Source organism: Chlamydomonas reinhardtii, chromosome 1, assembly GCF_000002595.2.
Source record: "Chlamydomonas reinhardtii strain CC-503 cw92 mt+ chromosome 1, whole genome shotgun sequence".
Classification (NCBI taxonomy): Eukaryota; Viridiplantae; Chlorophyta; class Chlorophyceae; order Chlamydomonadales; family Chlamydomonadaceae; genus Chlamydomonas; species Chlamydomonas reinhardtii.
Window position 1 is genome coordinate 2,580,320 of NC_057004.1, and position 27,453 is coordinate 2,607,772.

Here is a 27,453-nt window from a genome sequence, read left to right on the forward strand (position 1 = left end):
TGTATATAACTTTGCCCATGCAACTATGCCAATTATAATTTGCATAGCCACCGTTAGCCGGGCGGCATTCCCGTGCGGGCCAAGCAATGGTGCCGCAGCCCAGGCCAATAGGTACCAGACCATGCCCGGCACCTGGCCCGTACCGACCCCAAACCACGTACCTCTCCCCCCCGCCACCCTTAACGTCTATTTCGCAGGTGGACTGGGGTGAGGACGGTAAGTACCGCGGCATCATCAGCAAGTATGACGCCACGCACCCGCGAGCGCCGTGGACCATCTACTACCCAAAGGATGGGGATGAGGAGAACGGCATCTTCAAAAGGAACTTCACCGAGTGGCACGTGAGTGTTGTTGCCACTGTCGCTGCCGCTCCTGATGCTGCGGGCTGTATAACATAGCGGTGGTAAAGGGCTGGGTATGGACGGTGACAATTGTGGGACGCGCCTGCACCACTAATAACTCAACATTTGAGCGGTGGCACCTACCGGGCGGTTGCATACAGGTGGAGGATGAGGAGAACCCTGACGACCCCTTCACTGTGCGTCGGATCCTCAAATGGCGCGACGGCAAGCTGCCGCCATCAATGGTACCGCCGACGCCGCCGGACCTGGACCCCCAGGGCTTCCCTACGCTGCTAGGCAAGCACGAGGCCTTGCCGCAGCCCCCAAGCGGCTCGGAGGACGAGGGAGGCGGTGGCAGCGGCAGTAGCAGCAGTAGCTCGGACAATGACGGGGAGGACGACGGCGAGCTGGCGGTGCGCGCACGGCGGCGGCGCAACAGCCGGGTGCAAAGCAGCAGTAGCAGCAGCGAGGACGAAGATGAGGATGGGCGGAAGAAGGCGCGGGGTGGGAAGGGCCGGGGAGGGGCAGCAGCGGGCGCACGAGGCCTTAAGCGCTCGTCATCGGGACTGACATCAACAGGGGTTGCCGGAGCAGCCTCGCCTCCAGCAAAGCGGGGGCCCGGAAGGCCGCGTAAACATCCGCGCCCAGACGGCGAAGAGCCGCCTGCGAAGCGGCCGCGTGGCAGGCCGCGGAAAGATGCAGGTGCGAGTGCTGGCTCGGGAGAGGGCACAGCACCAAAACGGAAGCCTGGCCGACCGCCAAAGAACGCCGCCGCAGCGACAGTGGCGGGAGGGTCGCCGCCTACTGAAACGGGTGACGGCGGCGATGGTGGGGGCAGCCGCGGCCCAAGCGCAGAGCCGGCAGCGGGGCGGGAAGGCAGTCCAAAGGTGGAGCGCGGCGCTGCGGCTGAGGAAGGCACGGGCAACGGCCCTGCCGTGTCGTCTGAGCCTCCGGCTGGGTCCGGCGCGGGGAAGGCGGCTGGGCGGGCGTCCAGGGATCCGCGGCTTGCCAAGGAGCCGAACGCAGAGGAGGACGGCGGCGCCGACGCTAAGCAGTTGGGTCCCGGAGCCAGTCGGCCCCCGCCTCTGCTGACCGCGGAGCAGCTGGCGAAGCGCAAGATGTTTAACCCGGGGCCACCGCCGCGCACGGGCGGCTTGGGTGCGGTGCCCACTGCCAAGTCGCAGCGGGAGGCGGGGTACAGCGGGACGGTGAAGCTGGACCCTGGGAAGCCCGGGGGCGCCTCGGGGCCGGGGTTGGGAGCAGGATCCGCCAAGCCTGCGCGCCCGGTCGCGGGGATGCCCGTGCCGGCCAAGCTGGCAACGGCAGCCGGCGTGTCTGGGGCGGTCCGCGGCTCGGGCTCCGGAGCCACGGCAGTCGCCGCAGCGGCGGCCACGGTGAAGAGTGAGTCTGGAGCGGCTGGCACGGGTCAGGAGCCAGCGGGCGATGTGCAGGCCAAGCCTTCGACCAAAGTATCCGACGAAGCGCTAGCACAGATACCGCAGCCGCCGCAGCTGCCGCAGCCCATTGCGGTGTCGTTGCCGCAACCGGCCCGGCCGTTGCCGTCGCTGCCAGCCAGCCTGGCGGCTGGGCCCGCGGTGGCTGTGAAGGCGTCGCTGCCCTCCCGCGTCACCTCTGTTGTGAGCCTTGCCGCCGCCGTGGGCACAGCAGCAGAGCAGGGGCAGGGGGCCGCGGGCGGCGGTGGCGGCGGTGGCGGTGGAATGACAGGCAGCACCGCCCGGCTGCTGCCGGCCGTGCCCGCGCTCGCAGCGATCATGCCGGCAGCAGCCAGCGCCGGCGCCGGAGCAGCACCTGGCGCCGGGGCCGCTGGGACCGCCGCCGCGGCGGCTGCGAGCGCGGTCGTGGCGGCGGAGGCGCTTTCGGCGGCGGCGGAGGCGGCGCTGCGCAACGGCTCCACGCCGGAGGCTGCGCCGGCGGACGTGCAGCAGCTGCTGGGGCAGCAGCTGGGGCGGGCGCTGGACGCGCTCACCAACAGCCAGAACGCCATCAAGGCCACCGCCAACGCGGCGGCGGCCATGGTGCGCGCCGTAGGCGCTAACCGCGTGGCGCGGGGCTTCTTTGATAAGCTGAAGGAGCTGGGCGAGGAGGCGGCGGTGCTGGCGCCCGAGGGCTGCGGCGGCGACGCCACGGGCGACGAGCGCGTGGCCGGCGTGCTGTCGCGGCGGCTGCACGTGCTGTACGTCATGGACAGCCTGCTGTACCGGTGAGGGCTGGGGCGCACTTTGGCGGGTGGCCATGGGCGTGGGCGCGTAGGTGTAGGCGTGTTGGGCGCGCTTCACAGGCTTCACGTTAGGGCGTGTGTTGTGGAAGGAAGGAGGTGGGGTGGGTAGGGTGGGGTGGCACAGGTCTGGGCACCGAGAGCTTGCCCTGAAGTTGTTGGCCCTGACGGTCCCTGCTGCTGGCTGCCGCCGCGGCGGGTGCGCGCAGGTCCACCAAGGGTCAGGAGGCGGCCATGGTGGGCTGGCCGCACATGCTCAGTCGGGGGCTGCAGTCGGCGCTGCGGCTCAAGGCCGTCACTGCGGATCACGTGCGAGCCGTGCGCAAGGTGCGCCAGGGAGGGAGGCCCGGGCGTCACGCGGGAGTGCTTGCCGGGCGGGCTTTGCTATGGGGGGCAAGCGCTTGCAGTTGCAGTCGCCGGGATCCTGGCAGTAAACGCTTGGGTCGCCACGACCTCCGAACTCAATCTCAACTGGACCGTGGCATTGGCCTGTGGACGTTGCAAACCAACAAGCCCTGTCTGCTGCTGCTGCTGGCGTGTCTGTCTGTCGCTTCCCGGCAGGTGGTGGAGGTGTGGAAGCGGCGCGACAAGCTGGACGGCGGCGTGTTGGCCATGGCGGAGGCCATCCTGGCGGAGCAGGAGGGCCTGCTGCGGCCGGAGAGCCAGCAGCACCTGCAGCCGCCGCAGCACAATGCGCAGCAGCAGCAGGGGCCGCAGGCCGCGAACGGCGGGCCCGGACAGGACGGCGGCGATCCCGATGGCGGGCGCGGGCACTTGCGCAGGTGCGTATACCCGACATGCGCAGGGTGTATGTTGTTGAACGGGCTGGCGGAGTGGGTGTCCCTCTGGCAAGGCGAGGTGAAACTAGCTGGGCTGACCTTTCCCGCTTGCCACCCACGCCCCTCAGGCGCAAGCACTACATCGTGGCCCTGCCGCGGCCGGTGCGGCTGCACCGCATCTTGTACGGCAGCAGCAGCAGCGGCTACGGCGGCTGTACGGAGATGGAGGAGTACTACGTCAACGGCTTCGGCCCTCTGGCCAACCGCTGCATGCTGGACAACCCCTATGGCAGTTTGTCGGGGGCGCACGCGGCAGGCGGCGCGGCTGCTGGGGAGGAGGGCGCGGCGGTGGGCTCTGGGAAGGGCGAGCCGTGGGGCCGGCTGGTGGAGGTGGACTTCGCGCTGGATGACGACGAGCCTGACTTTTCGGGTAGGTGCGCGCAATGCTGGGGGCAATGCCGTGCATGATGTTCCGCGTTTCTGTGCCTTGGTTGGTCCTCTCACACGCTCACCTCCGCTGCTGTCTACGCTCACTCGAACAGGCACGGTGACTTGGCGCGATGTTGTGGCGGTGCAGCTGCCGCAGTTCAACCCCGCCTCGCCGGCGCGCGGCGGCCCGCCGCCGGCCGTGGTGACGCCGCCGCACCCCGACCTGGAGCACCTGCTGCGCAGCGGCCGCCGCGGCGCGCAGCACACGCCCTCTGTCACCCGCTACCCCGGCGCCGCCAGCGGCGGGCAGGCCTTCGGCACGCCCCTGATGTCCAGCGGCGCTGGCGGTGGTGGTGATGCTGCGCTGGCGGAGCCGCCGCTCCGCACCACTAGCGGGCCGCCCATCATCGGCCTCACGCCGCCTGCTGTCGACGATGAGCTTGACACGTGGGCGTACGGTGGCGAGCTTGGAACGGGCGGCGCTTCGCGGCCGGCGGCGGCGGCGGCGGGGCCGTCCGCACCGGGCACGGCTGGTCGCGGCGGCAGCGCGGCGCCGCCGAGCGTGGGGCCGGGCGGCCGCGGCACGGGGGCTGGGGGCGAGGAGGAGGGCGGCGCAAACTTGTTTGACATGCCGGCAGCGCCCAGCCACGAGGTCGCCTCCACAGGCCGCAGGTGAGGGCGGGTGTGGGGTGGGGGCCGAGGCGGCTGCCGCCTTCTGGACAATAGGAGCTCTGGGGTATGGACGGAAGGCATCGTGATGGAGCGAGGGAATAGCGCCGGACGGTGTCTTCTATGGCGGTGTATATATGCTCTTTGTGGGCGGGTCGGTTGGTAACTTGCGCACCGCTATGCGCACGGCGCATTACTTGCTATGCCGTGCTCTGTGTTGAAACCTGTGGCCCTCGCCCTCGCCCCGTGTCTTTGTCGGTGGCAGGTCCGACTGGGGCGACGACGTGGACATGGACGTGTCAGACGAGGAGGGCGAGGCGCCCGACTGGCAGCCGCCGCTGCCCGACGCCGGCGGCGGGGCCGCGGGGCCGCCCCCCGGTGCGCCGCCGGCCCTGCCCGGCATGCCCTCGGCCGCGACGCTGTCGCTGCTGCAGGCGGTGGGACCCATGGCGGGCATGCACATGGACCCAATAGCCGCCATGTTGGGCGGGGCTGCGGCGCTCACCTCGTTGGGCTTCGTGCCGCCGCCGGCGCCGCCACCGGGCATGCTGCTGGGCATGCCGCTGCCGCCGCCAGGCTGGCTACCGGGTCTTGTGCCGCCGCCGCCACATTCAGGCGGCCTGGCGATGCCGCCGCCGCCGGGCGCCCCGCCGCCGCCGCACCACCATCACCACCATCACCACAACCAGCCGCCGCCCCTTCCACCGTCATCGTCGCCGCATCCACCGCTGCCAGCCCCCCCACCCGTGCCGCCGCCGCCGCCCTCGCCGCCGCCGCCCCCGCCGCTGCCCATGGCACCAGGCGGGTCGCCGCCACCTCTACCCCACCACTCACCTCCGCCGCTGCCACCACCTATGCCGCACCACTCGCCGCCGGGTTCAGACCACAGGCCGCCGCTGCCTGCTGACGCACCACCCATGCCGCAAGGCGGCGGTCCTGATGCCGCTAAAGCAAACAGCACCTCGCCCTCTGCCGCCGGCCCAGGTGGCCGCAGGCAGCTGCCGCCGCACCTACAGCCCACGCTACACGCCAGCGCCAGCAAGCCCACAACCGCGGCAGCTGCCACCCCAGCACATGCCGCGCCGCATGTAACGGCGGCCTCGAATGGCGGTGGCGGCGGCGGCGGCAGCAAGGTGCAAGAGCCCGCCACGGGCACTACGGCAGCAGCAGCAACGACCTCGCCCGGTCCAGAGCAAGGCAGCACCGCTGTGGGCGCCAGCCGGCCGGACGTGCGGGCGCCCGAGCCTAGTGCACGGCCAGGGCCCGGTTCAAGGCCCGCCGCAATAGCGGAGGCGCGGCAAGCGTATCGGCCACTGGCGGACCGGCTGCAGCGCTCGCCGTCCGACTCCGGGTCGGACTCAGGCTCGAGCTCTGATTTTGAGGATCGCATGCCGAGGCAGCGGTCTATCAGCGACGCCGGCACGGGCGGGGGCGGTGCAGCAGGCGGGCGCGGCAGCAGCCGCGAGCGGGAAAAGAAGAAGAAGCACAAGAAGAAGAAGCACAAGGACAAGAGCAAGAAGGACAAGGAACGGGAGAAGGAGAAGGAGCGTGGCGAGCGGGAAAAGGAGCGGGAGCGCGAGCGGGAGCGGGAGCGCGAGCGCGAGCGGGAGGGGGAGCGCAGCAAAGAGCCACGGGGCAAGGAGCGCGAGTGGGAGCGACAGCGGGAGACAGCCGCTGCCGTCACACAGCCGCAGCCGCAGCCGCGAATGGACCGCGACCGCTCGGACCGCAGGGACCGGGAACGCGCCGGGTATGACCGGGCGGAACGAATGGAGGGAGACACCAGGGACCGTGGCGCACCGCCGCCGCCGCTGCCGCCGCTACCGGCGCACACGAGAGTTGGCCGCGACCGAGAACAGGAGCGGGACAGGGACAGGGACCGGCATTACGACCGGGAGCGCGACGCCCGGGAACGGGAGCGTCAGGAGCAGGAGTGGCAGCGGGAGCGCGACAGGGACCGGGATCGGGACCGGCGCTCTGCGCCGCTGCCGCAGCAGCAGCCACCACCAGGCCGAATGGACGCCCGCGATGAGCCGCGGAACGTTGGCCGCGGCGGCCGCGGCGATTACCGCCCGCCCTTCCTGCCGCCGCCGCAGCCGGGACCACCGCACCGCGGTCACCACGACCCGCATGACCGCGACCGTGATTGGGAGCGGCAGCAGGACCGTGACCTGCGGGACCATCGTGACAGCCGGGAGCAGCGTGAGCAGCGCGTACAGCGCGAGCAGGAGCGGGAGCAGGAGCGGGAGCGTGGAGAGCAGCGTGCTGGCCGCGGCCGTGGCGAGCCCGCGCCGGCCCCACAGCCGCCTCGTTCTAACGTGCATCGAGAGCAGGAGAGGACGCTTGTGGGCGAGGATAGCGCAGACGGCGGCGCGAAGGGTGGCCGGGACAAGCCCCAGCACGACGCCTCAGCTGCGGTTTCTGGGCATCCTACAGCGAACGGGCACTCGGCGGTGCAGCACGCTTCGCGCGCGGAGCCGAGCGGTGGGCGAGGCGCCACCGGCCATGACAAGGCACCGCTGGAGCCAGGTCCGCCCAGACGTGAGGACGGCGTCCGGCCCGAGCAGGCAGCGGCGGCGGCTGAGGCCGGAACCGCCGGCGCGGCGGTCAGGGGTACGCCGGCAGGTGCGGCGGCTGTAGCAGGGAGAGGCAGTGCTGGTGCAGGTCCAGCGGGGGCGGCGAGGCCGGCAGACGCTGGTGCGGCGCGCGGCAAGGTGTCTGAAGACGGCGAGGTGGCGGACGGGGACGTCTCACCCGGCGTTGCATCCCATTTGGGCCGGGCAGCCGGCGCAGCCACACTGGATGGTGCTGCCCTCGACGGCGCCAGGGCAGCCAGGGCGGCAGGGCGGCCGCCCCTACACCGACCGGCTGAACAGCAGCGGCCGCCGCAGCAGCAGGCAGAGGTGGAGGAAGGGGAGGTTGAGCTGCCGGGGCCGCCCCCGTTGGGCAAGCAGGATTCCAGTCACGGGCGACGGCAGCCCATCGTGTGGGGCACTGGAGGAAAGGCGCCGGCATCCGCTGCGACCCGCAGCCCTGACGCGTCGCTGCAGCCTCAGCCGGGGCACCTGTCGCAGCAACAGCAACAGCAGCAGCAGCGCAAGCGCGACCCAATTAGTTTTACGTTGGCCCCACGCTCTGCGTCGCCTCCTGCCGAATCACGGCCACGCGCGCCCACCACACTTGCAGGTAAGGGACGCCAGCGGGGCCGCCTTGGCATGCAGGGGCATTGATCTGAGTCCAACGAGACTTGCAAATGGCGGTACTCCGATGGGATCCTAGCACATGCAAGGACCCTCGCACTCACTGCCGTCTGTGTTGTTTTGCTTCACTGCCCGTGTGCCAGGTGGGGGGCGCCAGCCGCCGGCTCAGACTCAGGAGCACGGCCGTCAGCCCCCGGCAGGCGGCGGAACCGGTGGAGCCGGTGGCGGCGGTGGGAAGGCCAGGCTGCGCCCAGGCCTGGCCCTGCGGCTGAGTCACCTGGAGGGGGATGACGCGGACGAGGAGCACCTGCATGCGCCGCCCAGCGCTGGCCACGGCGGAGGAGGGAAGCGGCGGCGGCGCGGCTCTGGCGACGGTGAAGGGCGCGGCGGCCGCCAGAAAAGGTCGCAATCACCGATGGATTAGCGAAAACGTAAATGGCCACGCAAGAAGGATGTGTAGCCGGTGTGGATGATTGTCCAGCTGTGCATTGCCTGGAGGGAGCAACTGCGCGGGTTGACATGTTTGCAGAGACACGCGCGCGTGGGGTGGTACGGAAATGACTTGTTTGCTTGGGCCCTGATCTTTGCATGTTGGTCATAAGAGATATTGCTGTGGTGTAGCGAGGCGCCCCAACCCCAACAGAGGATCTTTGTACAGCTACCCAAGAAGGCTCGGGTTCACTGTATGCAGCAGTGTATTATTGCGCCTGCGGCTGCAGCGGGGCGGAGTGTAGCCAGACATCACGCATCACGGCATCAGCTTAGAGCTTAGGATCGGCAGGTTAGGTAAGAGAGGTGGCTTAGCATCAGGTTGGGCAAGGGAGGTGTCCTCTCTCATTCTAATACGTGATACCGGCAGCTACTGAACTCAAGCTCGCTGCACTTTCCAACCCATGTCGATTACACTCTCCCACCCATGTCGATTGCCAGATCACAAGAAAGGTGGCTCTGCCTCTCAGGGATCAGCATCTTCGATAAGGGATAAGTGCTGCGCCCACGCCACATTGGCACATGTCTGAGGCCACGCTATGCTTGCCAGCAACGACCTCAAACCAGACACCGGCAGGTCTAGGCAGGTCTCAACCTGCGCGCCGCTTCTTGGGCGGCGCCGCGCTCTCCACGTGCCCTTGTCTGTCCCTTCCGCTATGCACGTGCACAACTGCTGGGCCCAGGGCCGCTGCAGCCGCCTCTGCCGCCAGGCCCTGCACAGCCGCTGCCGCCGCCAGGCCCTGCGCTGCTCACATCGCGTGTGGGGTGTTTTGCCTCTTACAGTTCATAGCGGCTTTCCTCGGGCGCTTGATTGCAGACCTCGCGACAGCCAATCGACCATCGGCGCGCGAGGTCGCTTCTCGCTTCGGTCGATTTGGACCTGCCGCCTAATTCACAAGGAGCCGAGGTCGCCCCCGCACCGCGCCTAAGCCATGGAGTTTGGGGAATGGCGGATAGCTATGGTAGAAGGTTAGTAAAGACTTTGGGGGTGTGGCGCAAGGGGCCTACAGGTCGTACATGGATGGCGTGTGGAATTCCCACACGCGTGCCGTGCCCTGGCTGGGCTGGGTAACAATGGGGCATGTCCTTAGCCCCAAACCCGTGCCCCGTAGCCACATGGAGGCAGACATGGGGGCCATCGACCGCTCATTTGCTTGCGTTCATCAGCTTGCAATCATCATCACCCATCCCATGGTTCGCCGGGCCCTCCGCCCATTTTGCAGCTGTACAAAGCACCTCTTGTCACCAACGCGCGGCGGGATCACATGAATAAGCTAAGTTTGTGCTGAAACCTCTCACATGTACAAAACTTCCCAACGGCTGTCGGTTGGCATGCTCATCAATATTGCCATACTCATTCTATGCTGCTCCAACTCCCGGCCACATAAAGTACAGCACATTGTGTCGCCAGATGCACCCAGCGCGTAGATTAAGGCCTGTCGGCAGCCTTGCTTGCGCCCGCTTCCGCCGCCCTTGCTTCATCCCGTCAACGCCCACGCGCATACGTACTGCTGTGGTCAACACAAGTTTGGTGCCTACGACCAACCAAGCAGCAACGCGACCCACTCGAGTTCTTACTACTACTCCTTCGCCTCCTCCTCCTCAGGTCCACAACCGATGCAACAAGGAGGTGGCTGCCTTATGGCAGGAAAAGGGCTGATCCCGGGTCGTTATCAACCCAGCCACCTTGACGCGGGCGCCTACTAAGCACACGCCTCTATGTTGGGGGCCTTTGGCATCCCCGCAAATCCGGACATGGCCGGTTGGGTGGGGTGCACAGTCCGTGCTAACCCGCAGCTAACAAACTAGTCACGTCACTCGCCGCCAATCGACACGTGCACCCTCAGCCCCACGCCCTGCTAGCGCCGTTCAGGCTCTCAGCCCGGCCCCGCCGCCGCCGGCGGCCATGGCGGCCGCTGCAGCTTGGTCGGCCGCTCGAAGCCCATCAGCTTCAGCAGGAGGAGCACACGGATCACGTTGGCGGCGGAGACGTCGCGGTTCTGGGGATGGGGAACGGGGAGGAAGAAGAGAGCGCACATGAGCTGTCTCAGCCGTCAACCTGTCAATCAATCCGTCCCCAGTGCCCAGCCGTCCCCGCACATGCACGGTCCTCACCCAGGTCGTCAAGCAGTCGTTGCAGACTTTGACCGACCAGGGCCGCTGCCCCTCCTTCAGCCCCCCAAGCCGCTTGATGGCCATCTCCTGACACCCGCAGTTGTAGCAGGTCTGCATGGTCGGGAGGGTGGGAGGGAGGGGGGCCACACAAGGGCTTCCGCTAAAGCCAGGCATAAACCCAGCGGCCCACCCACCCACCAGCAATTGCAATCCCACTCAACCCACCCACCTTGGAGGTCTTGTATTCATCGATGATGAACACATGCTTGGCGTAGCGCTCACGGAGCAGCTTGATGAGCCGCCCCGTCGGCGCGCGCCCGCCCCTGACGGAGATGGGGGAACCGCCCTTCCCTCCCTGGAAGGCCCACGAACCCCACCCCACCACCACCTCCTCCTTGGGCCTGCCGCCTGTGAGCTGCTTGGCGACGCGGTGGAGCGCGCGGTCGCGCTGGATGAACGCAGCCCAGCGCTTTCGGCGGAAGGCGGAGAAGTGGTAGTGCCACAGCACGTGCACCGCGCCCCGGGGCCCCGCCTCTGCCTGCCCCGCCGCCTGCCACTGGCTGGTCCGGACGCGTCCACTGGGGGTTGCGCTCGGACCAGGAAGAAAGAGGCGTGAGAGCGAGCCGCTACAGAAATGGACAACGGTGACAGGCTCTTTATGACGGCTCGCCGTCTGCTGTGTCTTTGTAGCACATTTACGACGTACAGAAGTCATACTGCGCAAAGCCATGGCTTGCTTTTCGGGCAACCTCGCGAAAGTCAATTGTCCATGGACGTGCGAAGGCACTTCTCGCTCCGCCCGAATTTTCCCTGCCACCTATTTACATGCAATAGGCATTAACACCAACAACCGATGCAAAAATGGCAAAACGTTCACACCGCATTCCTTACCACGACCAAGTACACGCCGTTGGGCTTCACGCCTTCTGCCGACAGCACTGGCAGTCCCAATCGCATTGCGCCCATCCGCTCACCCGTCGCCGCCGCCATCGCGTCGACCGTGGGCCTCGGGCCCGTCCCTGCGGGCCCACGCCCACGCCCAAGGCTGCCCTCGTCCTGACCACCACCTCCGCTGTCAGATGCACCTCCTCCGCCCAAAGGGGGCCCGCCCGCCCCCTCTTCGCCAACACGCGCCAAACGCACCACGGAATCGTCACGGTGCGCCAGGAGCGCTTCAAGCACCTTTGTCCCGGCCGTACCGGGCCCATCTGCCGGCTCGCTGGTGCCCATGTCAATTTGGCTGAACCCGGGCTTGCCGGGCGCCGGGTCACATGCCTCGTCAACAGTCGCCGCACGCGCCGGAGGCCGCTGCTGCGCAGACGCAATCTCCATCGACGCCCGCGTGCGCTTGGACTTGGCCTGCGGGACCTCCTCCAGCACCGGGAGAATGGACACACGCTGTAGCAGCTGCACCAGCAGCGCCGCGCGGTTGTTGCCGCGCGTCAGGGCCATGGACAAAGACACATCAGCGGCAGCTGCAGCTCCAGCGGCAGAGTCTTCGGCCTGCGCTATCTCCTCAACTGGCGATGCCACGCTGTTAGGCGCATTCTGCTGCTGGCTCGGTTGCGGCTGTAGGCTGTGCGAGCGCACATGCAGGTGTGGGAGCAGCGGTGTGGCGATGGCGGAGGCGACGCCCGCACGACCGGGTGCCACTGCGTTGTTACTGAATGTGGCGCCCACTGTCCCCGTACCCCCTGAGCTGGTGCCCGCGCCCGCAGCTGCAGCCGCTGCGCCTGCGGCGCCTGACTCCACTGCTACGCTGGAATTTGTGAGCCGCAACTCCTCCCCAGGCCCAGGCACAACGCTACTGCGAGAAGAGAAGACCGCTGCGCCGTAGACCGATCCCGAACCCATTGCCGCCGTTATCACTGCATCAGTGTCTCCCACGGGCCGTGAAGGGCTACCCGTCCCGGCCGCCAGTGCCGTCACTGCAGGCTGCAAAAGCGACGGCGACACCAGGGGCACTACTGGGGCCGGCATTAGCAGTTTGGGCAGTTCTGCTAGCACGTCGTCCTCAGAGGACGAGCGGCTGCAGAGCCCCAGCGTGGCACTGCTGGCCCGGGCATTGGCCAGCGATGGCGAGCGCAGGGCCATGGCACCGCCAGCGCCACTGCCGGCGCCACCGCGCTGGCTGTTGCGATTGGACGGGAAGGCGCGCTGGCTGCCGCGGCCGACTAGGCTCAGCAGGCCGCCAAAAGAGCCGCGCGGTGTTATGCGGCCGCCCTGGCTGCCGGCGTGTGACAGCACAGACATGGACTGGTTGGCGGGCGCGAGCATGCTGCCCGCCGTCATGCTGGCACCGCCCGCCGCCTGGGTCATGGTAACGGCGGTAGACGTGCTGTCCAGTCGCTGCACGCCGCCGAGGCCGCCCAGCGCCGCTGCGGCGCGACCGGCGGCGCGCAGCAGTTCCACCGCCACGCCGCCGCGGCACAGCAGCTGGCCCATGCGCGCCCTTGCCGCCATGGCCCGCAGTCGCTTCAGCGCCTTGGGCGCCTGGTTGAGGTAGAGCGCGCCCGAGGTCGCGGCGCGCACGTCGAAGCGCACGTGATCCGCCGTTTCGGCGGTGGCGCGCGTGCGAAGGCCGCGGAAGCGCACGGCCGGCAGATCCAGCGGCTCGCCCAGCGAGTGTTCGAGCAGAGCCTCCGGCCACACAACCTCCTCGCGCAGGCTGGCCTGCAGCGCAATCACAAACGCCAGCGCAAACACCTGCGGCAGGCCAAACGCGTACGTCTTGTCACAAGATTGCAACAAGGTCTTGCAGCTCGCAGCGTGCAGGAGTTCGGGCATCTCCATGTTGTGCAGGCATTGCCATCAACCGACCAGACTCAGCCACGCCATTGCACGTCATCCTGCGTGCGCGCCCTGACACGCCGAGCAGACAGCTGCACGGCACTACTGCAACTAGCAGGAGGGCTCACCGGCTCATGAAAGGCGATTAGCGCCACGCCGTCTGACACGGCCGCGGGATGGCCCTCCCATGCCGACGCCGTGTCCAGCACCGCGCCTTCCCACAGGCTGAGGGACTCAGCCGCGCAGGCGGCGTCCCAAGCTCGCAGCACGGGCAGGCCCACCACGCCCACGCACACGAACGTCACGCTGCCTAGCGGCGCATCCACTATGCCAGGTACTAGACGCCGCCCGTGCCGCAGCGCACAGGCGCAGCCGTCCTGCTCCCAATGCGCCAGCCGCGGCAGCAGCGCCGAGTTTGTGACCTGCGCAAAGGAAGGATTGGTCAAGGGTTGGCCTCTCTTCGGATCCTCCCAATCTTACTGCCCACCTGAAGCTGAGTATAGGTGCATCAGGCATGGGAGCATCCCAACGCTTCCCACGCCCCAGGCCGAAAGCCATGCCCCACCTGGAATACGTCAGTCACGACCTCCTGCATGGAGCCGGCTCGCGCGCCGCCGCCTGCAACACCGCCGCGCCGGCCGTGCGCCCAGTACACACCGCCGCCGTAATCCATCGGCGCCGACATCGGGAACGAGGCGCCGGCCGTTTCCTTGGCGTCTGTGAGCTCGTAGCGGCCGCAATGAAGCGCTTTGGCGTGTGTCAGGGCCTCGGGCCAGGGCTGCAGGCGCTCCCATGCGTCGCCGCTGAGCAACACCATGCCACCCATGCCTGAGCACGTTCGAGGGGAAGAGCGAGGGCGGGGTTCGAGCTAAGTGGCTTGATCACGGGGGCGCAGGCATTGCCAGTCGGTTCTCAACATGGACAGAGCTTGCGTGACCACAGTAAGCCAGGCCTACCTGCGTCTGCGACCAACTTAGTGAGCTGCATGCAGTGGCCCGAGTAGGCAACGCGGCCAGAGGCCTTGACCCAGATCACATCGCGGCCCTCGGCCAGGCCGCTAGACACGCCAACGCGCACTCGAAAGCCCCTGCGATGTGCAGCAAGGGCGGCGAGGACTCAGGAGAAGAGGCCGCCGTGTGAGCTTCGGTCTACACAGGTACCTGACTTGACTGCAGGGTGCGCGGCTTTGCCGTGGATGAAGCAGGAAGCCGTCTGTTCAAGAGGATCCCAGCTCACCTGAAGCAGAGGGGCACAGGGCCATGCGAGCCGTGCGGCGGCTGCAGCCCTGAGCCGCTGATGCGTCGCGCGGGCAACAGGCGCTGCAACACAGTGGCACCGCTGGTGACAGAGTTGTGCGACTGGTGCGAGCGGCTCGAGTGCGAGTGCTGCAGGTGCGGCGCGCCGGCAAACACAGCCGCCGCAGCTGAAGGGGGTCCTTGGAAGCCATGTGCCGTGGCTGCTACGCGTGCAGGGAATGCGGCCCCGCCCTGGAGCCAGGTGTGGTGTGTGCCGCCAACACACATCCCGCTCGAAGTGCGGCTTTTGTGCAATGACATGCTCATGTCACGAGGCGACGCGGGTGCCCGTGGTGACGGCTGGAACTGCGGACCACCCGCCGCCGCGACAGTGTTGTTGGGCGCCGTCCGAGACGCCAGCGAAGAGGCGTGCGGTGACATGCCGGCGTAGCGGCCCTGGCCCACGCTTGCGATGCGGCCCGACAGCTGCGACCGTGAGGTGACATTCCGGCAGTCTTACAATAGTATCCAAGCACATTAAGAAGCGGATTTGCAAGAGGGTGCAAGCATTACCATACTAAGGAGCAACGATACAGCAGCGCACCTGCGGACTGTCTGGCAGCATCTGCCCCGCCGCCTGCGCCGCCGCCGCCGCCTGCTGCGCCTGCATCTGCGCCAGCACGGCCACCTGCATCTGCGTCCCAAACACCGCCGACCGCGCCGCTGCGCCGCCCGCCGCAACCATCGCCGCCGCCGTCGCGCTGCCGGCGGCGGTAAAGGAGCCCTGCCGCATCGCATCACGCAGCTGCGTCATGGACATGGCGCTGCGCTGCACGCCGCTGCTGACTGCGTCCACGCCCGACGCCAGCGCTGGTGTGTCTGCTGCCGCGTCGGCGCCCGGGAGCTTGCCGCTGGCCCGCAGGACCTCAAAGCTGGGGCCGCACAAGGCGCGGCTGCCGCGGTTCCCCGCGCTGCTGCCGCCACCAAGCTTCAACACGCCACGAAGGGCACCGCTAATCGCCTTCCACCCGCTCGGCTCACTGCCGACCGGGCCGTCCTCCGTCTGCGGATCCAGTTCTGTGCTGCCGCCCTCGGGCACCGCAGCCCCCTGCACGCCGGCAGCCGGCGCGGCTCCCAAGCCCGCAGCGGTGTCGGCGGCTGTGGTCAGCTCGTGCAGCACCTCCGCCGCCAAGAAGCGGCTAGGCCCGGCAGGGCCGTACGCGGCGAGTGGGTTCTGGTAGGCGCCAGGCCACAGCGTCGCCAGCGATGCCAGCGAGTGCCGCCGCCGAACCAGCGCAGCGTCCGCGAGTTTGGGCGGCGGCTGCAGCCTCTGTGACTTCACTCTGGCCGAGGGCAGAACAGCACGGACGCTTGCTGGGTCAGGGGAAATGAGCGGTGCAGCCGCGGTCCCCAGGCTGACTGCCCGCTTATTACCCGGCGGAGAGGGGCCCGCCCCGTGCGGAAAAGAGGGAACGCTGGCTGCAGCTGGTACCACCTGCGCCGAAGTGGCGGTGCTGGTGCCAGAGCCGTCGTCGCTGCCGCCTGGCCCGCAAATAGACACCCTCCAAGCCGCAGCACCGGCTGTAGCAGATGACGATCCAGTGGGACGGCCGCTGCTGAGTCCGGACGGCCTGCCACCGCCGCTAGCCGCGTCGGGGCAGTGCCCACATGCCGGCGCGCCATCCGCCCCCTCACTGCCACCATTGGAAGGCGGCAGCGATGCCACCGCGACCGAGCCGCCGGGAGTTGGTACATGTGCCGACGACGGCGGCAAGGCGTCGCCTTCTCGCGCATTGGCGGCGCCGCGCGCCGCGACTGCCAACGCCGCTGCGGAAGGCCCAACCTGGTACGGCCGCCCCAGTGTGTGCGCGCGTGCTGCCGCCTCTAGGTACGGCAGGCGCCGCTGCAGCGCTGCCATGCGGCGACTGCCGCGCATGTGGTTCATCGCGGTGGTGTGGCTCACGGCCCTGCGCACCAGCAGCCCTGTGGGGTCATCCAGGCCGCTGGGCACCATCCACGGCGCGTCCGCGTTACCGCCACCTCCTGCCGCACCAGAACCCTCACCCGTACGTGCTGCAGCCGTTGCGTCCAGCTGCTTGCCCCGCCGGAAAGACTTGGCGGCCGTGGCGGCCGCCACGGAGACTGCCGCTGCCGCGGCGGCGGCTGCGGCAGCCGCAGCGGCTGGCGTGCCGGCGCGCGGGCTGGGGTCGGAGATGCGAGGCTCATAGACATCTGCATCCGGGGGTGGCATTTCCAACGCCTGCAGCTGAAGCTGCAGCTTCGCAGTTCCTAATCGCGTCGCCGCTGGCGGGAGCGGTGTTCCCTCCTGCCGCGCGTGCCGCGAGTGGGAGAGCCAGCGCCCCTGAACTTCACCGTCCGAAGGGGCTAGTGAGCATGCACGGCGGCTGCCGCCGCGCCCTTCGCTACCTCCTCCTGTGCCGGTCACAAGCGACCTGACTCTGCGCACCAAGTGCATGAAATTGCTGCTCCCGGCGCGCGCCGCGCCCGATGAGTCGAGGTGCACATTACTGTGGCCACCGCGCCGGCTGCTGCTGCGGCTAACGCCAGCGCCATCTTGCGCATCGCTGTTCGGCGCAGCCTGCAGTGCGACAGACGGCCCAGGGCCACTGGTGCCGGCGCCCACCCCTACAAGTCCCTCACGAGACGCAAGCCCACCTTTGCCTGCAGCGCTGTCGCGAGGCAGCGACAGCAGGGAACTCGGCGCTTCTGCCAGTACACTGTTGGCCTTTGCAGCAGTCCTGGTGGGGGCATATCGCGCATCAAGGGCAGGTGAGCATTGCACTGCTACCCATTCCGACTCCACGTCTACCACATTGGCAAGCGGTGCGGTGGGGCCGAGGCTCGGGCCCACACCCGGACTGCCGCCGGCGTAGGCGGCAGCTGCAGCTGCTGAAGCTGGTAGCCCGAGCGACGGCAGGGCGCCGGCGCTGCCTGGGTGCCGAGCAAAGGCATTCGCGCTGGCCATTCGTGCTGCAGGTGCGCCCAGCCCCGGCTGTGCTGGGCTGCGTGGCACCACATCTAACGGACCGCCGTCGCCACCGCCTTCCCTGCCCACAACATGACGCTGCGCGCTGCCGCCGGCCCCAACCGCCGCCGCAATGCCCGCAGACGCCGCGCTGCCGCGACCGCTCACGGCCGCGTAAGACAGCTCGTCACCACTGGTGCCGGTCGTGGTCCCCGCCACGCGGTCCGAGTCGTCAGCGCTGCTGGTGACGACGCCGCCGCGGCTGCTGCTCGCCCCGGTTGCGTTGCCGCTGAAGCCCTTGGCTCCCAGCTGCGCTGAGAGCGATGGTGCTGCGGAGCCTGTTGCCGCGAGCAGCTCAGGCGTAATGACACTTTCACGGGTAGCCAGGGCGCGGGCACCCCTGCGCGTGCCGCTGCCTTGTGTGGTGCCCCCTGCGCCGCCTACAAGCGCAGCCAGAGGCGACAGAAGCGCAGTGACGCTGCCGTGGCGCACGGTCGCGCGCCCGGCAGCGCCGCCGACAGCCGTAGCCGTCGCGTGCTGGCTATAGCACAGCTGCAGCAGCGACTGGCGGAAGGTCCGGCGATCGGCCGGGCCGCGACGCAGCAGCACAGATGCCAGGTCCACCTCCGTCTCTGGAAGCCCGCCGGCGCCGGAGGACCGCTGGCGGCGGCTGCGCAGCTTCCGGCCGCTGACGGGCGTCAGCGAGCGGGCTCCCAGCACGGAAGCCGTACGCTCCGTGAGCCTGCCGCTAGCACCCTGGCCTACCCCGAGGGCCGCAACCGGCGTCAATGCAGCGGACGGCGCAGCAGCGGCTCCACAGGCGGAGCCGGGTGTGCCTGGCCCTGGATAGCCGCTGCCGCCGTACACTGTGGCCGAGCCAGAGGAGTCCACAGCCTGCTGGTCTATGTGCTGGCCCATGGCCAGCACCAGCGCTTGGCCGTGGGGCATGCCACGCACTGCCGGCGAACTACCAGCGGGCGCGGCCCTGGACCCCGTCCTGGGCCCAGCAGGGGATTGCGGAAGGGAGACGGGGCTCCCAGCGCCGGTGCCGGTGTCAGCGCTTGAAGGCGCGGCACTTGCGGATGAAGCCGCAGCGCCTCCGCCTCCGCCGAAGAGGCGCTTGGCTAGGAGCGACGGCGCCCGCAGCAGGCCCATACGCAGCACCGATGAGTCGTTGGTGGTGCTCTTGACGGCGCGGGATGAGCCCGGACTCAGGGCTAGCAACGCAGGGCCCGTGCTGGCCTGTGTGCCAGGCACTCCAGACATGGTGAACGCCCGCCAGGGGGGCCAACGCGGCGGCAGCTGCTGCGGCGAAGATGCAGCTTCCGTGGACGCCCCGGGCTGCTTTCGCGAATAGATTGGCGCAGGTTGTACCTGCCTGGAACTTGCGCTTTTGGGCACAGCACCGTACTGCTCCAGGAAGGCCGCAGCATCACGCTGCGATGGCCTGCTGTCCCGCGGTGAGCTCAACGAAGCCGTGCTTGTTCCAGCTGCATCGGGCTGCGGCAGATTGTGCGGTTGCTGGACGCGGTGAATGACCGAGTGCGGACGAAGCGTCAGCGCCGACGGCGGAGGCAGGCTCGGGGCCCCGTCGCTGTTCGGCAGCGGCGGCAACGGTTGTAGTGCTGCGCGTGCCGGTGGAGGTGCTGGCGCAGGATTGGCCCTGGCGCCGCCAGCAACGCCGCTGACCGGTTCCTTACCCTGCTCCAGTTCCGACAGCCCGCCCAGCCCGTCCGCGTTGCCATTGCCACCACCACCGGCATCACCAACCAGACCAGCAGCGGTTGCGTCGGCCTCCGAGCCTGCTTCCCCATTGTGCTGCAAAGCGCGCTGCGGCACTCGCGGGGGGCGACCGAGCGCCGAAAGCGGTGCTACTCTCCCGAGCGCCGCATGCTCGCCTTCCCCTGTTGCTGCCGGGCTGGCGCTGCCAGGGGCTCGTACTCGGCGGGAGCCCGAGCCCGTCCGCAACCCATGGGGCCCGCCACCGTCCTCAAGGTCATCCTCCACCACCGTCAACCGCGCGTCGTTGTCCACGGCACTGCCCGCCGTGCCGGCGCCAATCATCGCGTGCATGAGCACCGCCTCACTGGGGTTCTGCGCTTGCAGGTGATGGTGATGGTCGGCGTTGCGCTGGCTGCTGCTCAGCGCAGGCATGTTCCTCAGCGAGAAGCTGGCGCCCACCCAGCTGGCGCCGCTGCCGGCACCCATCACGCCAGCGGCGGCGGCAGTGCGGGGGGTGGTGGTCATGGTGGCTTGGACAGGGCCGAATACGCAGGCCGTGTTGCCCGTGCTGGCGGCGGCACTGCCCATCCCGATGCCAAAACTCGGGCCAGCGCTAATGCTGCCAGCGCCCTGGCTGGGGCCAGCGCTGGCACTGCCGGGTTCCTGAGCGCTGTCGATGCCGGGGGCGGTGACGCCAGTCCTGCTGCTGGCAGCCAACTCCTGTGCAACAACTGCGCGCAGCCATCCATTGAGGGCAAAGGGGCTGCTGTAGCCAGCCACGGCGGCTGCAGCTGCAGGGTCGTCAGTCTGTGCAGCCTGCGGCGTCCCACAGGCGCCGGCATCGCCACCGCCCAACGGCCTCGAAGCTGCCCGACCTATTGTCAAGGCACTATCACCAGCCGCTGCGCGGGCTACAGCTGCGTCTGGCTTGTGCGTGTGATACGACATGGGCGCATCGACACGGAGCTCACGTGACACGGCCGGCACAGCGCTTCTGTTGCCGTATGTGATGGGCGCTGACCCGGGTTCGTTCGTCTCACCGCCCTTCAAAAGCCGTGCCCGCCCGCTCAGCCCGCTGACACTGCGGCGACGCTCGCTGTCCTGTGCTGTCGCCTGCCCGGCAGAGTCCTCTCCGTCCCCGGCCTCCTCGCCCTCCTCGCCTTCTGCCATGCTCCCAAGCTCTGCAACAGCCCCGAGCACCGGCGGCGGCCCCGCTGAGTTGCGCAGCGACGACACGTACAGCGCTGCACCCGAGCCGCTGTGCCCAAGCCGCTGCAGGGCGCCGCTCGAGTTCCTGTCCCAGTCGCCGCTCGACGCCACCGCAGCGCCACTGCTCATTAGTGGCCCGCTGGTTGCCCCGGCTGTTGCCGCTGTGCCCATGCCGGCGGCGCTCACGCGCCCGCCGCCGTCATCGTACCCAGCGCTGCCCAGGTGCGAGTGCTTGTCGGCAATATTGGGTGAGCCCATGCAGCGGACACCGCCAGAAGCGTGGCCATCCGCCGTCCTACGGAGCGAGGGCGGAAGGCGGGTGAGGTGGTGTTGCGTCGGGTGCGGGTGCAGATGGGGCTCCAGATGGTGAAGAGGCAGAGGGCCCGAGTGGTGCGACGGTAGCGGCCGCCCTGCTGCAGCTGCCGCCGTTGCAGATTTGCCGGGGGACGGCAGCTGCGGCGGCGGCAGCCGCGCCTGCAAGCTGAGGCTCGACCGCTTGGGCCCCGAGTCGCCGCCCGCGTCTTCCAACGGGAAGCCGCCAAGGTACCGGCTGCCTGCGTGCACACCGCCGCCGCCATCCGCTGCTGGCGTGGCCACAACCGCTGCCAGCACCGAGGCAGCCGCCGCCGCAGCACCAGGGCCCGACCGAGGCGAGCCATCGGCGGCGCCAGCGGCGCCGCTTGCAGACGCTGTGGTGCGGCAGTACTGGTTGGCTGCGGTGCTGCCGCCACTCAGAGGCAGGGCAGGGCCAACAAGGCCAGCCATCGGCACCGTAAATGAGCTCGGCTGCCATCGCGCCAAGCCACCACCACTGGCGCCACTGGCCCCCGTGCCTCCGCCCACAGCCGGGGCCGGGGCTGAGGCCAGGGCTGCGCCGAGGCCACCCGTCAACGCGAGGCCGCTGGCGGCACTGGCAGTGGACCAGAGGGCGGTGTTGACGCCGCCCGGCCACATCGCGTGGCTGCTGCTGCGGCCGTAGCTGCTCGTGCGCCGCGAGGGCGTGCCACTGCCGCCGCCGCCACCCCCGCCTGCGCCCTGCTGGCCGCTGCCGAATTCTGCCGCTGCAGCGGCCAGCGCCGAGGCCGGCAGTTGCAGCTCCCGCCGCGACGGCCTGCCCTCCGGGATGGGCGAGGGTATGGACGGGCCGCCGCGCTGGATTTGCTGCTGTGGCAGATACGGCTGGTTCGGGTAGTACACCTGCCCCTGCTGCCCCCGCACCGGCTGCTGCTGCGCAGCCGTGAGTTGGAGCTGCACCGCTGGACTGCTGTCCGCAAGCGGCGACGTGGGCATGACCAAATCGATGCCGTTCTCGCTCGGGTCGAACACATTTCGGTCGTAAGTGATGTAAGGGTGCGGCTGTATGGCATCGAAGTCTCCGTGCGTGCGCCGCCGCCCAATCCTGCGCGGCGTGGCGTTGCTGACGTTGCTGCTGCCCGCCTGCGGGCTGCCCGTGCCGTCGTAACCTTCGGTGTGAACGTGCCCCAAACCAGACGCAGCGCCACTGGCGTAACTCACGCGCCCGTCGCCGCTGCGGTTGGTCGCCGCCAACTGCCCCTGGGACCCCAGGTGGAACAGGTTGGAGGAAGGCTGGCGGCTGCTGGCGCCGACACCTGCGCCCGTGCTGCTTGGGCGGCCTGCAAACGCCCAGGCCACAATGCCGCTGCCACTGATGCGGTATGGAGAACTCGTTCCGCCTGACAGTTGCCGCATGTTATTGGCGCTCAGCCCCGTGTTCAATCCCTGCGGCATGGCCAGGTCTGCGGCCATGCCATAGCCAGGAGCCCTCGGTAGCGCCGTGTCAAGGCTCGTTCGGCTGCTGCCACCCATGTGCTCGATAGCAGCTGTAGCGCCCGCCAAGATGCGGCTACCGCCGCCACCACCGAAGAAGCCGCCGCGGGTGGTGGTCGACGGCGAGGGGCCGGCTGCGGTCGTGGGCGGCGGCAGCGCCAGCACGGGGCGGCAAGCGTCCGCCAGCAGCAGCTCCTCGGGCCAGTCCAGGTGCAGCAGTGCCACCTGCGTAGTGCCCATCCATACGCGCCCTCGTGACTATTCAGCTGCCCCGGCTACTGCATGAAAGTGAGCAAAGGCTACCGCACACACAACATCCAGCCCTGCTGTATGCGGCGGGGTGCCCCGCGGCACACCGCACCGCACCTGGATCTCCAGGGCGCACGCCACCGCGTCCGCGGCGGTATGGAAGGCGAGGATGAACGAGTCGCCCTCGGTGTGGCACTCTGTGGCGCCCAGCAGCGGCGACAAGGGTAGCAGTTGCGAGTGGGTAGAGGTGCACAGGAGCGCATGGGCGTGCGCGGAGGCAGCCTCATGGCTGGCCGAAGGTCGGCATGAGGACAGAATGACAGGCGCGGCGCGCACTGCACGCACCGTATGCGCCATAGCGCGGCAGCAGGTGCCGTATGGTCCGGTTGTGCATGTCCAGCGAGGTGTCCATCACTGACTCGTCCACCTGCGGGAAGTGCGAAACGTGCGCCGAGGTCAGTGCCACTGCTCTGAAGTTATTATATCTGTTACATCCCGCACGGCCGCCGCATGAAATACGCTTGGTAAACATGTGGCATGCACGCTCGCGTACCTGCTCCCAAAGCTTGGTTGAGTCCTGCGGTGTGGTAGCCACACACCACGGGTTGCTTATAAGGCTGGTACGCATAGCAATGTGACAAAGGTGCAGCCGAAAGGTCCCACATCGTGCTGCAGGCCCGGTGACGCCAAGCAATCTGCCCGTGCCAAGGATTCACGGCTGCACACCTTACCATGATATCGGTGATCATCAGGGATGTGTCATGTCCATACGAAGGCGCCGAGGACCTGTGACACCGTAGCACGCGCACCGAACCTTAGTGCCCATGCAAGAGAAGGAGCCCATGTGCACCAGCCCCAGCGAGCTCTCAAAGCCGCCACCAAGACTCATCATCAGACTCACATCCTGATGACAAGGTGCGACCGGTACTTGTTGTAGCCGCGCCCCAGCAACACGCACAGCACGCCGACCAGCACCGTGCCCGCTACAGTGCCGACCACAATGCCGGCGATGGCGCCCGCGGTCAGGCTATTGCCCACGGCCTGCCCCGCGGGATCCGCAATGGAGGACGCCGGCGTGTATCCAATGTCAGCCCGGTAACTGCGAATGGCGGGAAGCAAGGCACCACAAGAATCACGTTTGAGCAAAGGGTGGCAATGTTGCAGGCCTGGGATGATAACACGCATGCAAGTCGAGCACCGCACATTGCAGCAGGGGGCAGCTTGCCGGGAGTTGCAAGTAGTGTCGGCTGCAGGGCCGGTGACTCACCGCTGCCGCAAGGCCGGGTCGGAGCTGTTGAAGGCAAGCCGCAGGTCGGCGCGCAGGCCCCTCACCAGCTCCGCCTCGCTGACGCTGCTGTTGTACTGCAGCACCGAGGACAGGCTGGCCAGGATGCGGACCAGGTGCTCCGAGCCGGGGATGCGCGGGCTCATGACGGCGTTGGGGTGCAGCACCACGCCACGGAAGGCGGTCAGGTAGCCCAGTGCTGCGCCGCGGTCGTAGCCGGCCGCCACCCAGCTGCAGACAGCAGGCAGCGGCACGCGCAGTCAGGCAGGCAGGTAGGCAGGCAGGCAGCGCCCGACGGCTGCGGTGCTAGTGTTGAAGACAGCCCTCTAGCACCGATGCGGCTGGCCAAGAGACACTGGTGGATCATTCAATACATCGTCACGCACGTCGTATACGCACGCCCGTGCGCCCCCGCTCACCGGTCTATGTTGCCTTTGTCCATGTGCGAGTCACGCACGGGGCTGAAGGCGGTGGTCGGGTCCAGCAGGCTGGTCCACATCGCCTCGGGCGCCAGTGCAGCGCTGATCGCGCGCCACGCCGCATACTGCCACATCGGGTTTGCTTGAACACTGACGCCCATTGACACCGCGCCGCGCCCCAGGAACGGCGCAAAGTTGACCCACGCCCGCCGGCTGCTTCCCACGTCCGGGGCGAGCAGAGTGCGACGCTGCGAGGCACCACCAGTGCCGCTGCCGCTGCTATTGTCTGGCAGTCGTGCCGGTGCAGCGGCGGTGGGCGGTGAGGAGTTAGCTGCCGCCTCTTGGTTAAGGGTCAGGTCAAAGCGCGCGGTGGAAGGCGGCGGCGACTGCATGTCGGTCAGCTCGCCGTAGGGGCACAGCACCTCAGTGCAGGGCACCAGCATGCCTGCGGGCAGGCAGCAGGCAGGCACGCACGGCCCATCCAGGAAGACGCATAAGTCAGGCGCCAAGAAATCATAACGCACCGGTCTATGGGCACAAGGTCCTGCAGTGCTCGGTGCAACCAATATTTTGACAGAGAAAGCACCACCCATCCGTGCTGTCGCCCAAGCGAGCCTGGATCCTGGCCCTAGCCGCCTCTCGCTTACAGGCTTCGTACATCAGCGGTCTTGCTTGCTTACGGGGCAAACAACGCACCTGTGCTGGGGTCCTCCACCAGCTCACTGCCCGGCAGCCGCGCCACGCCCAGCCGCCCCCGCAGGAAGTCGCCGCCGCTCAACATGACGTGCTTCCACAGCGTGCTGTGGTGCAAGGCAAGCAACGAGCAGCCTTGTGCGTCAGCCGACATGCCCGACTGCTGACTGTACCCGCCCCATATATACACCGCCAAGCCGTGACTCATGTGCCGCCAAGCGTCATCCCGCCATGCAGCCACGCAGCTCCTGCCTCATGCCCAGCCCCTTGTCGTGACGCAGCGCACCTGACGGCGGGGAACAGCGCACAGCGCTGCAGGATGAGCTCGAGGCTGTTGCGCAAGCAGTCGGGCGGGTGCGGCTCCAGTTCAAACTCGTGCAGCTCGCGGAACACGCGGATGGACTCGGCCATGCCCGCGCCCGCCAGCCGCGGCGACATGGTCTGTACGCACCAGCGGTGAACGGAAACGCATTGAGACAGGGCTGGACAGGTTTGACTCGCAAGAGGCGCCCCGCCAAACGCACATGTACCCGTGTTTGCGGGGCAAGGACTGGTCCACAGGCCCTGAACAGGAGAACTGTTCATACAAAGCGACTTCCTGAACACGATACAAAGCGACTTCCTGAGCAAGCAGTGACTGTATCGAACCTGTGGGTCAAAGAAGGCGCCCGCCTGCGGGCCCTGTCGCGCCACGAAGCTGGTCCAGATGGCGGTGAGCGTGATGCCGTCGTAGCTGCAGCCGGTGGGGAAGGACTCGCACCAGCCCGCGATGGTGCTGTTGGAGTCGGGCGACACCGGCATGGCCTGGCCGTGGAGCTGGCCGGCCAGGTGCAGGTACTCGTGCCACGTGGCGGGCGGCCGCAGCCCGCGCTCCGCAAACACGTCCCTGCAACCCACGCAAAGACGCAGGAGCGGTGCGGGCTACTCATGCTAATTTATGGCCGCGCGGGCAGAGCCCATGGCCAGGTGCAAGGCACGGGTGACAGGGCACGCAAACTGATAAGTAAGGTGCGCTATTGATCTGCAGGTTCCCCTGCGCGGCAGACGCCGGCCCAGAGAGCCCCGCCCGCCCGGCCCCTGAAAGCCGGCAGACTCACGTGCGGTAGAACAGCAGCGGTATCTCGGCCGTGTACGGCACCGAGATGACCCCTCCGTCATATACCGCCGCCACCTGCGCAGTAAAGGCAGGGCGGGTGACGGCATGCAGGTCAGGCATGAGATCTGCGGGTTCAACAGCCGGCCCAGCCATACACGCATTGCAACCTTTCGCGCGCCAGAATTCACCAACCCTGCCCACGACCTTCCGCGTTCCCAGCCCAGCCGGCTGTGTGAAATCCCACTGCGCAGTCCTACCGTCCTGAAGAACGCATTGAAGTCGCTCCACTGCAGCCTGGCGTCGCGCGACAGCAACGCCCCCAAAGGCGCCAGCCGGTCGGCAAGCAGGTAGGTCGACACAGGGCTCACCGGCAGGCCTGCGGGCATGGGGCACCAAGCCGCGCACGCCGCGTGGGCACGCAGATATGCCACACGCCCCGAAATCCTTCCTCCACCCCTTCCTCCGCCATACCCCCGCGCCCCATCTGCAAGCTAGTCAAGCCTGAAACCGCACCCTGTGCCCTCGTCCTCTCCGCCTTCTCCGCCCCGCCCACTGCCCATAACGTCGGCGCCTGTGGAGACCCCAAATCAGCCGCGCTCCTCTCTCTGCTCACCCAAACCTGTCGCACCCTTGCATCTGTCAAGCCTTCCCCCCTCCGCCTCACCGGCCACACCGCTGCTGTTGGCCGCCCAGCCGTCCCCACGGAACAGCTGCTCCTCGAAGGCGTCAATGCTCATCTGCTCCACCGCCACGCCACGCCCCGGCAGCGCCGCCGCCAGGTAGCCCGCCATCTGGTCCAGCACACCACCACTGGTGGCACCACCGCTGCTGACGCTACTGGCACTGCCGTCGGCTTTGGTGCCACTGATGGCGGTGATGCTGCTGGCGTTGGTTCCGCTGGAGGCGTAGGAGGATGAGCTGAGCATGGCATTTGCGGCCGACGGTGGCCCTGGGCCTGACCCCGCCGTGCCACCTGAGCTGATGAGGGCATTGTCCTGCTGTGCTACCAGGATGCGCGGCGCCGGCACCTGCACGACCCCCAACCAACCCAGTGTGTTCTCATTCAGTTGTGTGGGCTACTAGCTCACGATATCTGCCAGGTTCAGCTGCACACGTGCAGTTGCTGTGACATGTTCGCTGCCTCATGTTTTACATCGCCACAGGCAGCAGTTCATGCCGGATTCAACTGCTTCCCCGTGCGCGGGGGAGCACAAGCAATTGGGCACACGGGGGCCCGCTGACCCGGTTGGAGCTCACCTCGCTGCCGTCTGCTGTCACCAGACAGCTGAACACTGCTCGCTCCAGAGGCAGCCCCGAGCAGCTGCGTGCGGGATGGGAAGGTCGCTGAGCCAGTGGCAGAGCTTCAGAGCTCTGGGACCTGGCGCGGCCTTATGCAGCTGCCCCGTGTCCCCAACCCACACCCCCGGCTTGATAAGCACTTGCAAAAGCTTTGAGTTGCCAACATAAGCAGCATATCCTCACCTGGCTGTGCCCAGTGTGCGGTCGCCGGCCAGCTCGCTTGACACACAACTCCGGTCATCCGTCGTGCCAAGCTCTCGCCATTCAATTTCCACGCCTGCACCATAAGATACTGCAAGCACCAGCAGAATCGCCAAGTGCCGCGCGGCCATGTCTTCTTAGGAACTCCAGGCTAGGGGAATTCGCCATGGTGACAGAAGAAGGCACGATTCGCTACAAAGCTCGTAGCTTGCCCAGTCAGGCA

The 27,453-nt window shown here is 68.0% G+C and overlaps 3 protein-coding genes across 3 annotated transcripts; 1 reads left to right on the top strand and 2 right to left on the bottom strand.

The window, feature by feature from the left end:
• Positions 1-30: 30 nt before the first annotated feature.
• CHLRE_01g015050v5 (uncharacterized protein) lies at positions 31-8,562 on the top strand. Its single transcript, XM_043058379.1, has 9 exons — positions 31-139; positions 198-341; positions 503-2,562; positions 2,787-2,904; positions 3,139-3,359; positions 3,485-3,786; positions 3,899-4,457; positions 4,720-7,640; positions 7,798-8,562. Exons 1-9 carry the CDS (start codon positions 122-124, stop codon positions 8,076-8,078), a joined length of 6,624 nt encoding a protein of 2,207 aa, XP_042928293.1. The 5' UTR covers positions 31-121; the 3' UTR covers positions 8,079-8,562.
• A 2-nt stretch (positions 8,563-8,564) lies between these two features.
• Positions 8,565-11,020, bottom strand: CHLRE_01g015100v5 (uncharacterized protein). Its single transcript, XM_043058380.1, has 3 exons — positions 10,488-11,020; positions 10,259-10,369; positions 8,565-10,143 (listed from the first exon to the last, which is right to left on the bottom strand). Exons 1-3 carry the CDS (start codon positions 10,971-10,973, stop codon positions 10,021-10,023), a joined length of 720 nt encoding a protein of 239 aa, XP_042928294.1. The 5' UTR covers positions 10,974-11,020; the 3' UTR covers positions 8,565-10,020.
• Positions 11,021-11,067: 47 nt separating this feature from the next.
• CHLRE_01g015103v5 (uncharacterized protein) lies at positions 11,068-27,440 on the bottom strand. The gene is made up of 21 exons (XM_043058381.1): positions 27,213-27,440; positions 26,988-27,051; positions 26,395-26,758; positions 25,988-26,106; positions 25,732-25,805; positions 25,283-25,520; positions 24,921-25,075; positions 24,638-24,741; positions 23,942-24,386; positions 23,505-23,753; positions 23,139-23,336; positions 22,969-23,023; positions 22,791-22,814; positions 22,583-22,664; positions 22,355-22,434; positions 14,888-22,213; positions 14,285-14,769; positions 14,005-14,135; positions 13,614-13,876; positions 13,177-13,470; positions 11,068-12,964 (listed from the first exon to the last, which is right to left on the bottom strand). The coding sequence occupies exons 1-21, from the start codon at positions 27,359-27,361 to the stop codon at positions 11,132-11,134; spliced, it is 12,732 nt and encodes a 4,243-aa protein (XP_042928295.1). The 5' UTR covers positions 27,362-27,440; the 3' UTR covers positions 11,068-11,131.
• Positions 27,441-27,453: the final 13 nt, after the last annotated feature.